Raw genomic sequence first — 13,231 nt, 5'->3', positions numbered from 1 at the left:
TTGATTGACGTAGATAATAGTTTTAAGTCTTTTGATCAAATAAATAATAAATGTAAATCAATAATTACTATACACGCAGAAATCTTTAAAGAGTAACTCGCGGATATCCCTGTTTTGAAAGGTGAATTTATTTTAATTTTATTCTATTGTAATTCTTGTTTTAATGTAAAATTGTATTTTTGATGGTATAGTATATGTATGCAAAGATGTGAATTGGATTATCTCATTTCATAGAGACATCACTAACAATGACATCACGTCTTAACCGTGCGTAAAAAATGAATCTATCTAAGCCATGGCTGAATTACTACGATTTCCATAAATGTCCACGCTTTATTGTTTAAAGTTGGATTAAATTAAAGTAAAATATAAAGTCAATAGTGTTACTCAAAACAACTTGAAAGATTCGATCCCCTGCTGCCAGCACATTTCTTGTGCCTGCGCGGAGGTCAATGTCGGATATATGCGACCTGGCCGTTCAGACCGCGAACGCATTGGAAAAGATCGGATACGTATCCGATCTAGGACCACATATGAAAGCGACCCAGGTCGCGTTTGAAAAAATCGGAATTGAGCCGTTCAGACTGTCAGAAAAAAATCAGATACAGGACGCATATGGGCAAAAAAATCCGGTCTGGGTCGCATTTGCCTGCGGTGTGAACCTAGCCTTTATTTCTCATTTAATTAATGTACACTCAGCACCCCATCTTGACAGAAAAAAACAGAAATGTAGACATTTTTGCAAATTTATGAAAAAAGAAACGCCAAAATATCATAAAGTCATCGAGGTACCTTGATTTATGGATCTCCCAACTTCCATGTTTTTCAAGATAAAAGCCTTACTTGGTGTTTTTCACATTTATTTTAATATATTTTATATAATATGCCGTGTTGCTCCAGTATAGTGAAAAAAAAGAGTCACAGTCGCCAAAGCGCTTCCAGCTTCCTATTGAACAGTTCGAACAATTAAACTGAAAAATGAGAACACTTGCAAGCAGCTACAGAAAGGCCAAAAGTCACGTCCAGACACTCATACAGACTAATCGGCCATGTTTCTGAGATTACTCACTAGATCAACCCTAGGGGCGTGACAAAAAACGATTTGAATCGGGAAATGAGTTTTGATTTAGAAGATCTGAGAGCATCGAATCAAACCGAACTGAATCAAATTGCTTCCACTCAAAAGGTACCATCCTTGAATCATATCACACGTTATGTAGCGAGATAAGTATCAAAACATCTTGTAATCCCCAGATGCACCCCTAAAAACCTTTGATGGAAATACCACATTTACTGTAATTCATATTGTAAAATGACAACAAGAACCTCATTGTGTCATCGAGCCGTACCATATCGAATTGACTCGTTATCCCCACTGACTAAAATCGAATCAAATCGTTTCACTTAATCGTATTTTCCGGCTTGTCCCAACGTACAGTAATTGCGCTTTATGAAACCAGTTCATTTTTCAATGTTTTAATGCAATACAGTGCTATATTCTTCTGGTATTTCCTGTAAAGTACGTGCACGTTTTGGAATAAGCATCAAACCAAGAAACTGGACTCCCATTTATGTTACAGTCGTGTTCGCCATGACATTGTCTGTCTCCCACTCCCTCGCCCTCTCGCTCCAAAAATAAAAATCATTTGCTCCACCCTCACACAAGACCACACAAGGATCTCCGCTCGGCTCCCGGCTTGATGCGACCCACCGAGATGAAGCGCTCCCATCCCACTTGGCGTGTGCACGCAAGCTTTTCAACGGGCGACAGAAGAGACACGCGCTCTCTTTGGAGCAGGGAAACACAATGAAGTAATCACGGTGATCCCGGTTTCTTCCCAGGGCCCCAAAAGTGTGTTTACACAGTGGGGAAGAGCTCACTTGTGGTCTGCGGCTTATTCGCAACATCGAGCGAGCCTCTAATTTGTTCCGGGATGATTGCACAAATCAAATCGCTAGTTGGTGCGGAAAGTGGCAGTCAGGAGAGTGCGATTAAATGATAACAAAAAAAAAAAAAAAAAAACCTCTTTAAGAGGGGTTGTGTCTGATTTGTCCCACACACTCCGTGCCCGCCCATCTGCTTGTCGGTGCAAGTGCGCCTTTGTGTGCATGGATGTGTGTAGACTTGTGTGTATGCTCGTGTCATCACCCCGAAGCCGTTCTGACCCTGATCCCTCTTCACCTGTCCGCTCACATCTCTCTCACACACACACACACACACACACACAATGAACATTTCCTGCATTGTTGCCAGCCGTGCTAACACCTTTTGAGCACGGCAATGTTTTCCTTTTTTTGTCGCTTCAAATAACTTCTCACCTGGAGCGGTGCAGAAGAAACACAAACAATATCATATATCTCATCTTCGGATGTATATTGTAGGTTAAAGGTTAACCACGGGAAAAGCAGAAGCAACAGGAAACTTGAGCCCCAACCTTGCCATATGTGCACTCTATGAGCTGCATTTCCTGACCAAGTTAGTGGAATACACGTTAGTCTTGCCACTTTAGTGACTTGAACTCCAGCGTCATCTTTATTCACATTATGTTTTGTTTGGGAAGAAAGGAGTCCAGTGGATGCAAGTCCACCCACTGAGCTGCAGTTTGACTAACACTTGTTTTTATTTTTTCTGATTCCTTCGGACTTGACAGGACCCCCGAGTCGTCAAAAGGGACATTTTACATCGCCCAGCCCAAAGCTGCAGTTTGACTAACGCTTGTTTTTATTTTTTCTGATTCCTTCGGACTTGGCAGGACTCCAAGTCGTCGTCCGGCCGCTCCAGCATGCCGCGATGTCGGAATTCCATCGCGACGACCACATCGGACGAGCAGCCGCACATCGGCAACTATCGGTTGCTGAAAACCATCGGCAAGGGCAACTTCGCCAAGGTCAAACTGGCTCGCCACGTCCTCACCGGAAAGGAGGTAGATGTGTGTGACTCACTCGTGCCACAGAGGACGATTACCGCTGAGCCGATGTAATCTTGACGATGTGGATTTTTTGAGGCCAATGTCAATTCCAATTCTTTGGCGGCATAAAGTTCCGATAACCAACGAATTGTCTGATTGATTAAAAAAAACAAAAAACTTCTTTATTGGTCCCTTGATCCTTAGAATTATAAAGATATGAATTACAGGCAGAACGTGTGACTGTTTGCAATACAGTGGACTTCCGCAATTCACGGGGCATCGAGAACGGGCCGCCCCCTGAATAGCAGAAATTTGCATATGTGACGGCCATTGAAATGCACTCGGGATTTTTTTTTTTCCACAAAAAAAAAACGCTGATAAACATCTAATCTGCATTTAATACGAAAGACAGGGAAGAAATGGGGGTTGTTGAAAAAAATTGAAAACGATCAAGGAGTCTGTGAATCCTTTGTGCTTTAGTATTTATTTAACTTCACAACAGAGAAAAATAAACTGAAAATCTGCAGATTTGGTCTGGAGGAGGTGAGGAATGTCATTATCTTATGTTGTCATGTGTCAACATATGTTAAAAAGAAAAACCTGTCCGGCGTACAAATGGACCGTGGAACAAATCTCTCAACTTTTTGATGGCACCACCATTGCATGACACCTTTAGAGTGGCTTCCTGGCCAAGGAAAGTGTGTGTACATGCTGCTATCGCTCTGTTAAAGGTCAGCGCTCATGTGGCTCTGAGAGACCAAAAATGAGCTCTTCATCGTCTACCACAGCGGAGGAAGTCTCCGGCTTACGACGTTCCCCGCTTATGATGTGACCCAGCAACTTAAGCGCTTAAATGGGGACGGCAGCGACGCCATGCCCGTGCTCCTTCTTTGAACCAAGTCAACACGTTGCTTAGGAGGGACGTGGGCGGGCTCTGTCAATGTGTGACAGCTCTCGGCCTGACACCCTGATAACGCTCCATGTGACTCGCCGGCACACACGCACTTAAACACACAATGGAAAAACAAGGGCGAGTCAGAGGGCGCCAAGGAGTCAAATGAGCGCCACTAGAAAGAAAGCACTCAATTGTCTTCAGTCCTTTGTTCTCCTGCATGTTGTTACCAAACTCTCTTGGATAACCCAGGTCGCACTTCACACTTTTATCCCTCCCATCTGACTCTCTATTTTTGTTTCAGTTTCGCCGCTCCCACTCTGTTTTGGTACTGTGCCGTCGACCCTCGCGCGTGTCTGTATTCGGCGCCGTTATGCAAGTGGTACCTGCCGCTACCGTTGCGTTATCATCGTCAAATTTGTACGCCTCAACAAAGCCTCACTGGCCAAACGTGCCAAACGCTCGCTCGTCCTCTGAGGTGCACTCGTGTCCAGTCTGCCGCTTGCGTGATCCGTGCAATTCATGTTGGGGCTTTTTTGTCTCTAGGTGGCTGTTAAAATCATTGATAAGACACAACTCAACTCCTCCAGTTTGCAAAAGGTGAGTTGACCCCCACCCCCCAAGCCACCCCCACGCCCCCTCAGACACACACATTCATTGTTCATAAATCTCCAGTCTCCACTGTCACTCGTACTCTTCCTTACTCTGCTTTTCTGAAGCAGCCCGGTTGTCAATGAGTTTTAATTACAGGAAATAAGCTGCAATTACTTCCTTTGATCGTGGCTGGGTGGGGTCTGTCCACTTGCACGCACGCACACTCTCTCCATGTGTGTTTGCAGCAGGACAAATAGAAATGCAGAACCACTGCCGTGCTTGCCACATAACGGCCACTGCTGCTTGACTAGAATGTTTGTTAAGTCGTCCTAGTGAACGCTTGAAGTTAAAATGTTTGGTAAGGCAACAATTATTGAAGTAGATAAACTGACCTTCATATTAATTCATGCTTCATTTGTCCTTATTTTAGCATATATGTAACCTAGAAAACCAAATCATTTATGTATACTATGTCTAATATTGTTCATTGTAATACAGATTAATTCATTGTTTGTGTTTTTAGGACCTTGGAAAAAAATCTATTGCATATTGTATCGCAATATCGAGGGGAAGAAAAATCGCAGGTTGATTATTTTCAAAATGGTTAAACCCTAATAAAGGGCCTCGGGGGCCACGTGTGGCGTACCCATGGACACGCAGACTTTCTAATGGCAGGCACACGCAAGCCCCCAAATGGTGTTTATTTAGTCAGGAGTGCCCCTGTGTCCGATGAGTGTTTGAGCCAGCTGTGTGTGTGTGTGAATTGTCTGCCAGCTCTTCCGGGAGGTGAGGATCATGAAGATGTTGAACCACCCCAACATAGGTGAGTCAAAAGGACAGGCAGGCTTCAGACCAGACGGAAAAGGGCGCAAATGACGTCTTTCTCTTTTGCTTTCTCCCCCGCCATCAGTTAAGCTCTTTGAGGTGATCGAGACCGAAAAGACTTTGTACTTGGTCATGGAGTACGCCAGTGGAGGTGAGCGTGTGATGATATTTGGAGCTTTTTATTCAAATGAAGGAGCGGGATGGAACCCAAACCGTGTGCCCGTCTTGTAGGAGAGGTGTTTGATTACTTGGTGGCTCATGGCAGGATGAAGGAGAAAGAAGCCCGAGCCAAATTCCGACAGGTATGTTCCTTTGCGATATGGCCTAAACATATCATCTTTACACTTGCCATTTTAATTGCGTATACAGGGTGACCCCAAAAGAACAGGCCCCGAAAATAGATTTGGAAATTTAAAGTGGATTTCTGAGGGCGAAAGGGCCAATGAGCATAATAATGTTATGATGAAATAATGTTCTAAACACAGTTATATCTCAAGTTGTGTTTGAGTCCGTAAATAAAATGAGAAATGATGTCTGTTCAAAGTTGGGGCCTGTTTCTTTATGAAAACGTTTCCCAGCACAACTTGCATCAAAAAGTGCTTCCTCCTGGAAGAAAACAAACATATTTTGTCCAGACATGTATGTACTGTCAATGACCCTTGATGAATAACAATAAACAATTTAACTTCATTAAATGGGCCACGATGCTGCATGTCTCATCTTGTCCATGTCTAAGAGTAATGTGACACCCTCACTAGCTCTCGTTAAATAAGCGCTGCATGTCAGTGGGGGAAGCACTTTGAAAATACAGAAGCCCCAAAAAAGATCAACCGGCCCTGGGTTACTTTGACACTTGCTTCCTGCCTGTCTTTTTCTTGCGCAATTCACCCAGTCTCCCTCTGCTCTCTGTCCCTTGCTCACTTTCTCACTCCCCAGATTGTGTCAGCAGTGCAGTATTGCCATCAGAAGTGTATAGTACACAGAGACCTCAAGGTGACGATACACACGCACGCACACACACACACACATAAGATTGTGAAATGGTGGTGACCAGGCCTTTCTCGTCACTCACACTTTCTGCATTGAAGCTGTCAATAGTTTGGTATACAATCCAAAAAGGTTTGCAGACACAACTAATCGTAGTAATGCGTTAATCGAATCCCACCGGTCATTGGGTTGTAATGAAAAGAACGTCACAGGTTTTACAATCATGTGAATGTTTATTTGTTATCGAATGAGCCTGAATTTCACAGTAAAGCAATACGGTCATCTACGTTTTCCCCTCACCCTCGACCACATCGTTTCCATTGAAGCTTTCTTGAGCCCCGCGATCATATACACACAGAAGGTAGAGAATATTTGGAGCAAGTGAAAAGGAGAGTGCACCTGTTGCTAGGCAACCAGGGCCTACTTGCTCAATAACTCACTACAAGCTTCAGGAAGTGTCATCGTTGAGTTTGCCCATTGTGTGCTACCTTGCCCGTGACTGCAACTCCTCCGCCATATTAGCCAATATTTCAACCAAAGCATTTCATCAAGTCGGAAAAATTGACATTTGCCATTTGAATTGTCCGTCCGCAGGCGGAGAACCTGCTCCTGGACGCCGACATGAACATCAAGATCGCAGACTTTGGGTTTAGCAACGAGTTCACTCTGGGGAACAAGCTGGACACGTTCTGCGGCTCCCCGCCGTACGCCGCGCCGGAGCTGTTCCAGGGCAAGAAGTACGATGGGCCCGAGGTGGACGTGTGGAGCCTGGGGGTTATCCTCTACACGCTCGTCAGCGGCTCTCTGCCTTTCGATGGACAGAATCTCAAGGTTGGGACCGGCAGACGAGTCCATATGCGTGTTGATCCATGTCTTACATAAGCGGCTGTCTGTTTAGTGTGGGTGGTTGGAGCATTTTTCTCTCTGGCTTCTTTTCCTTCTACCAAGCAAGCGGATCGCACCAGTCTGAGCAAGAGCGACTATTTATTAGAATCGTATTATGATGAAAACTGATCAAGCCTTGGTGCGTAACTGCCTTTCTCAACGCCACCTATCGCGCTGTGCATGCAGGCGGCACCCACATGACGCATCCTGGAAGCGCAGACACATTTTGGGTGGGCGATCTGATACCAAATGTGATGTTGATATTAACATTCCTGTGAAGTATCTTGGTTTAGCAAGTTTGCCTTTTCACTGCCTCACGCTGCTGATGGTTTTGTCAAACACCATTACTTGCCTTACTATTTATCTAACGGACTGGGGCTGGCTAATAAACAGCAGTCAACATTTTTTGCTACATGTTTTTAGAAGAGAAAAATAGCACTGTCTTGTAAAATATGAATATAAAAACCTAATACAACATAACAGTGAATATATAGAAATGCTCAACTTTATTTATAGGGCACTCTAAAAGCAACCCAAGCTTGCATGCAAAGTGCTGCACAAAGTATTCATGCAAAATCAAAGACAGTTGAAACTAATAAGGTAAAGACAGTAAATACAATAAAACACTAAAAGAATGCCGAGTCTCATGCTGACTCGAAAGCCAAAGAATACACATGTTTCAAGGCGACTTTTAAAAACGTAGGGGATGAGGCGGTTGCCTAACATTTAGTGGGAGGGTGTTCCTGAGCAACAAAAAAAGCTTGATCCCCTCTGAACCTCCGCTCAGTCCTCAATTCCTCCAGTAGCATCTGGTCCATTGACCTGGGGTGCCGAGCATGGTGGTGGAGGAGCTGACAAGTAAGGTGGGGCAAGACCATTTCAAGTTTCAAAAACAATATAAAGACTCTTAAAATGAACTTAAAAGTGTGAAGGGAGGCCAGAATTGCAGTTATGGGCTCCTTCCAACAAGCTCCAGTTAGGATGCAAGCAGCAGCATTTCGGACCAGCTGGAGGCGCTTGAGGGAGGACTGGCTGACTCCAAAATAGAGTGCATTACAGTAATCCAGCCGGGATGTAACAAAGGCATGGATTACTGTTTCTAAGTGCTGTTGTGAAAGGAGAGGTTTTACTTTAGCCAGCTGCCCAAGATAAAATTAAAGGCTCGATTTAATAACAGCACCAATTTGCTAGTCCAATTTAAAATCACCATCCACTTTGATTTCCGCCAGACAAGACAAACGTGGCCTTCAGGAGGAAGTGTCCTTTTTGCTTATCAGGGCATAGGTCTGTCTGTCATGCGCATTGCAGTGAAAGGAAATACCATGCTTTTGTAAGATGCGGCCCAGGGGCAGCAAATAGAATGAAAACAACAGGTCCCCCAAAAGTGAACCCTGTGGAACACCATACGACAGTGGGGCAGAGTGGGACTCATGAGTGACCACGGCTGACACAAAACACGTCCTGCCTGCCAAGTAGGATCTAAAGTACTCTAGAGCGCTACCACTAATGTCCACCTGGTGCTGCGAGCGAGCCAACAGAATGCTGTGGCCTTCGCCATCGTTGTTTGACTGTTTATTCCGTTATATAAAAGGCGGAAAGTGAAAATGACCCGGAAATGACTTTGCCCTGGCCTGTACAACTCCAGGAGTTGAGAGAGCGGGTTCTGCGTGGCAAATACAGGATTCCGTTCTACATGTCCACCGACTGCGAGAACTTGCTGAAGAAGTTCCTCATCCTCAACCCCTCCAAAAGAGGCAGCCTTGAGGTACACACATCAACAAAAGCGGCCACCATTTTCCCACAAACCCACCCAGAAAAAAAAAAAGGTCATAGCTGACGTGTCCGTTGCTAACGTGTTTTAATGATTTTTCTCCCAGCAGCAGATAATGAGGGACCGATGGATGAATGTAGGACACGAGGAGGAGGAACTCAAACCCTACATCGAACCCCAACCAGATTATAAGGACCCCAGGAGGACAGGTGCGCACATCCACTCGGTGGTGATTTATATCTTTAGCTTGCCAGTCTAAGGGTAGAATATGCTGCGCATGCGAAGACATTATGCTGCAGATGGGATTCTCTCAGGAGGAGATCCAAGACTCACTGGTGAATCAGAAGTACAACGACGTGATGGCTACCTACCTGCTACTGGACTATAGGAACTCTGAGGTGCACACTAGCACCACCCTTTTCTTTGTGCACGTGACAACGGCTGCCGTCTGATAACCGCATTCGTTTTCTGTCTTTGGTTCATCAGCTGGATGAGGGTGGTATCAAGCCCCGGCCCGGAAGTGATGTAAGCAACATAAATGCCCCCTCCCCGCCACACAAGGTACAATGGGAACTATTACCAACCTCATAGCCTCTGTACAGTTGCTGCCATAGATGACAGTGGCGTCGTAATCACCTACTCCACAAACCCTACTTGCCTGCATGTTGGAATATGAATGCCCAACCCACCTCAATGTCCTTCCCGTCTTTCCCAGGTACAGCGCAGCGTATCGTCCAACCAGAAGCCTCAAAACCGCAGAGCTACTGACCAGGGTGAGCATGGCGCTTGTCACGGTGAAGGGCAGAGAAATGGAAAGAAAAAGATTACATTCAAAATAGAGGATATTGGCAGGCTCGACAGAGTTGTTGACTGCAATATCTCCTCCCCAGGCTCCTCTTACTCAAAGAGGGGGGGGCAAGCAGACAACCGGACTGCCGGAGAGGATTCTGGGAGGAAAGGCTCGTCGGGCAGCTCCACTACCAAGGTGCCGGCCAGCCCCCTGGTCCCCTCCGACCGCAAGAAGAGCGCCACGCCCTCCACTGTGAGCTCCAGAGCACAATATCACCTAAATTATTATGAATATTGACAAATTAATTGCTCCCTGTGCTTTGTTGTAGGGCTGAACAATGAACCCAATTCAAATGTTATTCGTTTTGTTTGGTCTCAAGATAAATTCTGTGCTTCAGAAGTGCCGTCCACGTGTCCATTTCATTGTTTCACAAAACGCTTAAAGCCTGCAAGTCAATATTTTGTAAGTTAGCAATTCTAATTTGAACGACATCAAGAAATTGTCTTTCATATTCATTCGTGCTTCATTTGTCTTCATTTTAGTGTAAGCCTAACCTGTAAATAAGAACAAAACATGGATGTGTAATCAATCTGATATTGTGTATAGTTATACAGATGAATTTTTGCTTGAAAAATGCAGGCATTGGTAGGGGTGGGGGATATGGGCCAAAAAAAAAATCAATTTTTTCAAAAAACTTGATAACGACAATTTGACGATATTCTACAAAAAACATTTTAAATCTGCACTTGCTTCACAGACCAATTGTGGATAGACAGCGTTTGTGAACAACATCTCTTTTAAATGTAATTTAAAACATCTCTTTGTCTCTGCTGTTATTCCATAATGATGTGACATTTTGAGCTGCAGTAAGTACTGGTGTACCACTGCCAACTACGAGAGCAATTAGAACGAGAAAAATGTGTAAACTACAGCAATCAGAATGAGAAAAAGGTATTTGATATGTGACGTGTGACGAAGTGTCACCCAGCGAGTCGAAAAAAAAGACGTCATGACAACACCCATTCTCATACACTGCCCAACGTATTCAGAAAAAAGTTGAATAACAAAACTGCAATTTCCCGAAAAGTGCATTTTCCCACTCATTCATCGCTGTGATATGTAGACTTGTGACTTTATTCATGTTTGCGTATATGCTGGCGTCACACTAATAAACCATCGTAGTTTGTGCAACATGCCTTGGGAATACAGGCTAGTTATGAATGATGCGGACTAAAAACATGTTAACTGATCATCCAGGATGTCACGTTTGACTTGCTCGCTAAAATACTGAGTGTGTGTGTGTGCGTGCGTGCGTTTATATTTTTAATGGGTCAACTCAGCGACTGTTTTCTGAGTGTGTGTTTAAGCTTTTGTTTCGCGTGCTTGCGCTATGCTTGCGATAATGTAAAATTACACATCGTGAAAGCAAGATTGACGATGATATCGATAACGATATATATCGCCCCGCCACCCCCCCCCCCCCCCAACCCCGTCTAGGCGTTGGCTGTATTTCATCTGCCAATGTGTTCCAAAGATCAAAATGGAAGGGAGTTACTAATTAACCTGATTAATGACTATGTGGCAATAACAAGATGTAACAGTGAGTCAGAGTTAAATGATAACATATGTTATAGTTGTTCCGTTTTTTGGACATGGCCGCTTTGTGACATAAAAATAGTTTCAGTCCAATGCGGTTGAGTGACAAATCATTCCGGAGTATTGATTGATGCCTAATTGTTATTCCTCTCATGTAACCTTTCAGAATAGCATCCTGTCAACTGGCACTGGACGCAGTCGGAATTCTCCTCTGACTGAGAGAGCCACACTGGGTCAGGGCATCCAGAATGGCAAAGACAGGTACACATGAACAACATCCTAACTTTTCTCGTCGCGGCCGACCTGAAGTAGTCTGTGAGGAAGATCCCCCTAACATGGCACAAACTGCCTGGCCCTGCTTTCTGAATGAAGCAACCGCACAGCTGTCTGTGGCCCAGTCCCAGACTTTGCTGGCACTCTCCCGACCTCAGCCAGTTGGCTCCAGATTTGACCCCATCCCACCCCGCTGGATGAGGAAATCAGGCTTTCCTGAGAATTGAGGCCAAAGCTCCAGTAGATTACAGATTACCTAAATGGGTGCCATGGAAGCCGTCCAGTGGCAGGGTTGGGTGGGCACACACAGACGCCGACCGCGTTTCCCTTCAAAACGAGCTCACAAATGTCAAAAGCGCTTGATCGTCGTGCTTGCACTTAACACACCTTGCACACGTCGGTCGGCACACGCAGCATCAAGACGTACTCGACACTCACGCATAACCCGGCCAAAGCTTTGTGTAACTTTTGCCCAAAGCCTCAATCTCCACTGACGCAGCGCTCCATTGTCATGACTGCTCCATCCATGACTGGTTTTGCCCGTCACAACGTCTCAAATGACCCGCTGCCTAAAAGACAAGTTGAATGTGTTTTGATTTGCTCATCCTCCAGTGGTCGTTTGAGACAGCATTGCTTTTGTTTTCTACTATGGGTCTCAGTTATGTTATTAATACTTTTATCCAGTACTTGTTAACCCCCAACTCACTCCCCATTTTTTTCCCGTTTCAGTCTGAACCTGTGCTCGATGCTCTTTTATTTATGTCGGAGCCTGTTTTCCTTTCCCCTCCTTTACTTCTCCCTTTCTTGTCTTTGGGTTCTCGCCCTCCCCTGTATAAGGAGATTAAAATGACTTGTGATGGAATATTAACTCCTAGCGGCGTGACGTGGTCCTTCTTAATAGGCTTACAAGGAAACGGCCACGCACACACACAGGCACTGTTGCAGCCGTAGCACACGAAAATCCACCGTGCGACCCACAAACGTGGTTGTCAGGTGTAGCCAAACCGTATACTCAGCAGAGAGGAGACAACTCATGATTGTGTTCTCTGCTAATCAGGAATTCTTTCAAGGGAGAATCAAGTACAAGAGTTTCTTTACAATATGTTCTCTGCACCCCCACTAGTCAAAAGACGGCATTCTGGTTCAAGTGGCAAAAATAAAATGGCAGGACTTTGCTGCTTCATTCATATTCCACAAAGGCAATAATAATCAGAGCACCGCGTTTCGACGAGTAGGGGCGCATCGAACATGCGCTTTGATTTGACTTCCCCTTTAAATCATGACAGTGCAAGTTTTAGCGGTTAGCCTCTTGTCTGTCTGTCTGTCTCTCTGCGCTTGGGCGGCAAGCCGTTAGAGCATTTATTCCATATCCCACGAGTGCGCTTGTATTACCCATGTACTAGTACGCTCTTTCTCATCTCCTGGTCACCATGGCCACTGGGAGGCAGTATAATACAGTCACGCAGACACAAAAACGCAGAAGAATAGTACTAATACTACGACTCTAAGTGCCGCAGACTGCAGAGGATAAAGAATATATGCCTGTTATTGTTCCATTCTGTCCGTGTTTTGCACCAGCGTTCTAGTTGGATGTCGAATAAATGCTGCGATGGCTTGCCATGCGCTTCCTCTGTCCCTCTTTTCTCAAGTGTTTTACCTCCACCCCTCCCCACCCCTCATTTAGTGTGTTTTAATATGTGCTCCCTCTA

At 44.9% G+C, this 13,231-nt stretch overlaps 1 protein-coding gene across 11 annotated transcripts in view; it reads left to right on the top strand.

Moving 5' to 3' along the window:
* LOC147150760 (serine/threonine-protein kinase MARK2-like) overlaps positions 1 to 13,231 on the top strand; it is a 34,504-nt gene that overhangs the window by 10,198 nt on the left and 11,075 nt on the right. For 7 of the 11 annotated variants that reach the window (XM_086024351.1, XM_086024350.1, XM_086024347.1 and 4 more), the window contains exons 2-15: positions 2,754 to 2,924; positions 4,348 to 4,401; positions 5,170 to 5,218; positions 5,306 to 5,371; positions 5,452 to 5,522; positions 6,157 to 6,213; positions 6,802 to 7,038; positions 8,738 to 8,857; positions 8,970 to 9,072; positions 9,149 to 9,261; positions 9,350 to 9,424; positions 9,579 to 9,636; positions 9,754 to 9,905; positions 11,416 to 11,510. In XM_086024351.1, coding sequence (XP_085880477.1) covers positions 2,754 to 2,924; positions 4,348 to 4,401; positions 5,170 to 5,218; positions 5,306 to 5,371; positions 5,452 to 5,522; positions 6,157 to 6,213; positions 6,802 to 7,038; positions 8,738 to 8,857; positions 8,970 to 9,072; positions 9,149 to 9,261; positions 9,350 to 9,424; positions 9,579 to 9,636; positions 9,754 to 9,905; positions 11,416 to 11,510 — 1,421 coding nt within the window. The remainder of the gene's footprint in view (positions 1 to 2,753; positions 2,925 to 4,347; positions 4,402 to 5,169; positions 5,219 to 5,305; positions 5,372 to 5,451; positions 5,523 to 6,156; positions 6,214 to 6,801; positions 7,039 to 8,737; positions 8,858 to 8,969; positions 9,073 to 9,148; positions 9,262 to 9,349; positions 9,425 to 9,578; positions 9,637 to 9,753; positions 9,906 to 11,415; positions 11,511 to 13,231) is intronic. The other 4 variants (XM_086024353.1, XM_086024352.1, XM_086024344.1 and 1 more) reach the window with 2 other exon arrangements.

The sequence above is a fragment of the Filicampus tigris genome, chromosome 2, assembly GCF_054856515.1.
Source record: "Filicampus tigris isolate MCC_2025a chromosome 2, RoL_Ftig_1.0, whole genome shotgun sequence".
In the NCBI taxonomy this organism is placed as follows: domain Eukaryota; kingdom Metazoa; phylum Chordata; class Actinopteri; order Syngnathiformes; family Syngnathidae; genus Filicampus; species Filicampus tigris.
This window is presented reverse-complemented; position numbering and strand designations above follow the sequence as displayed.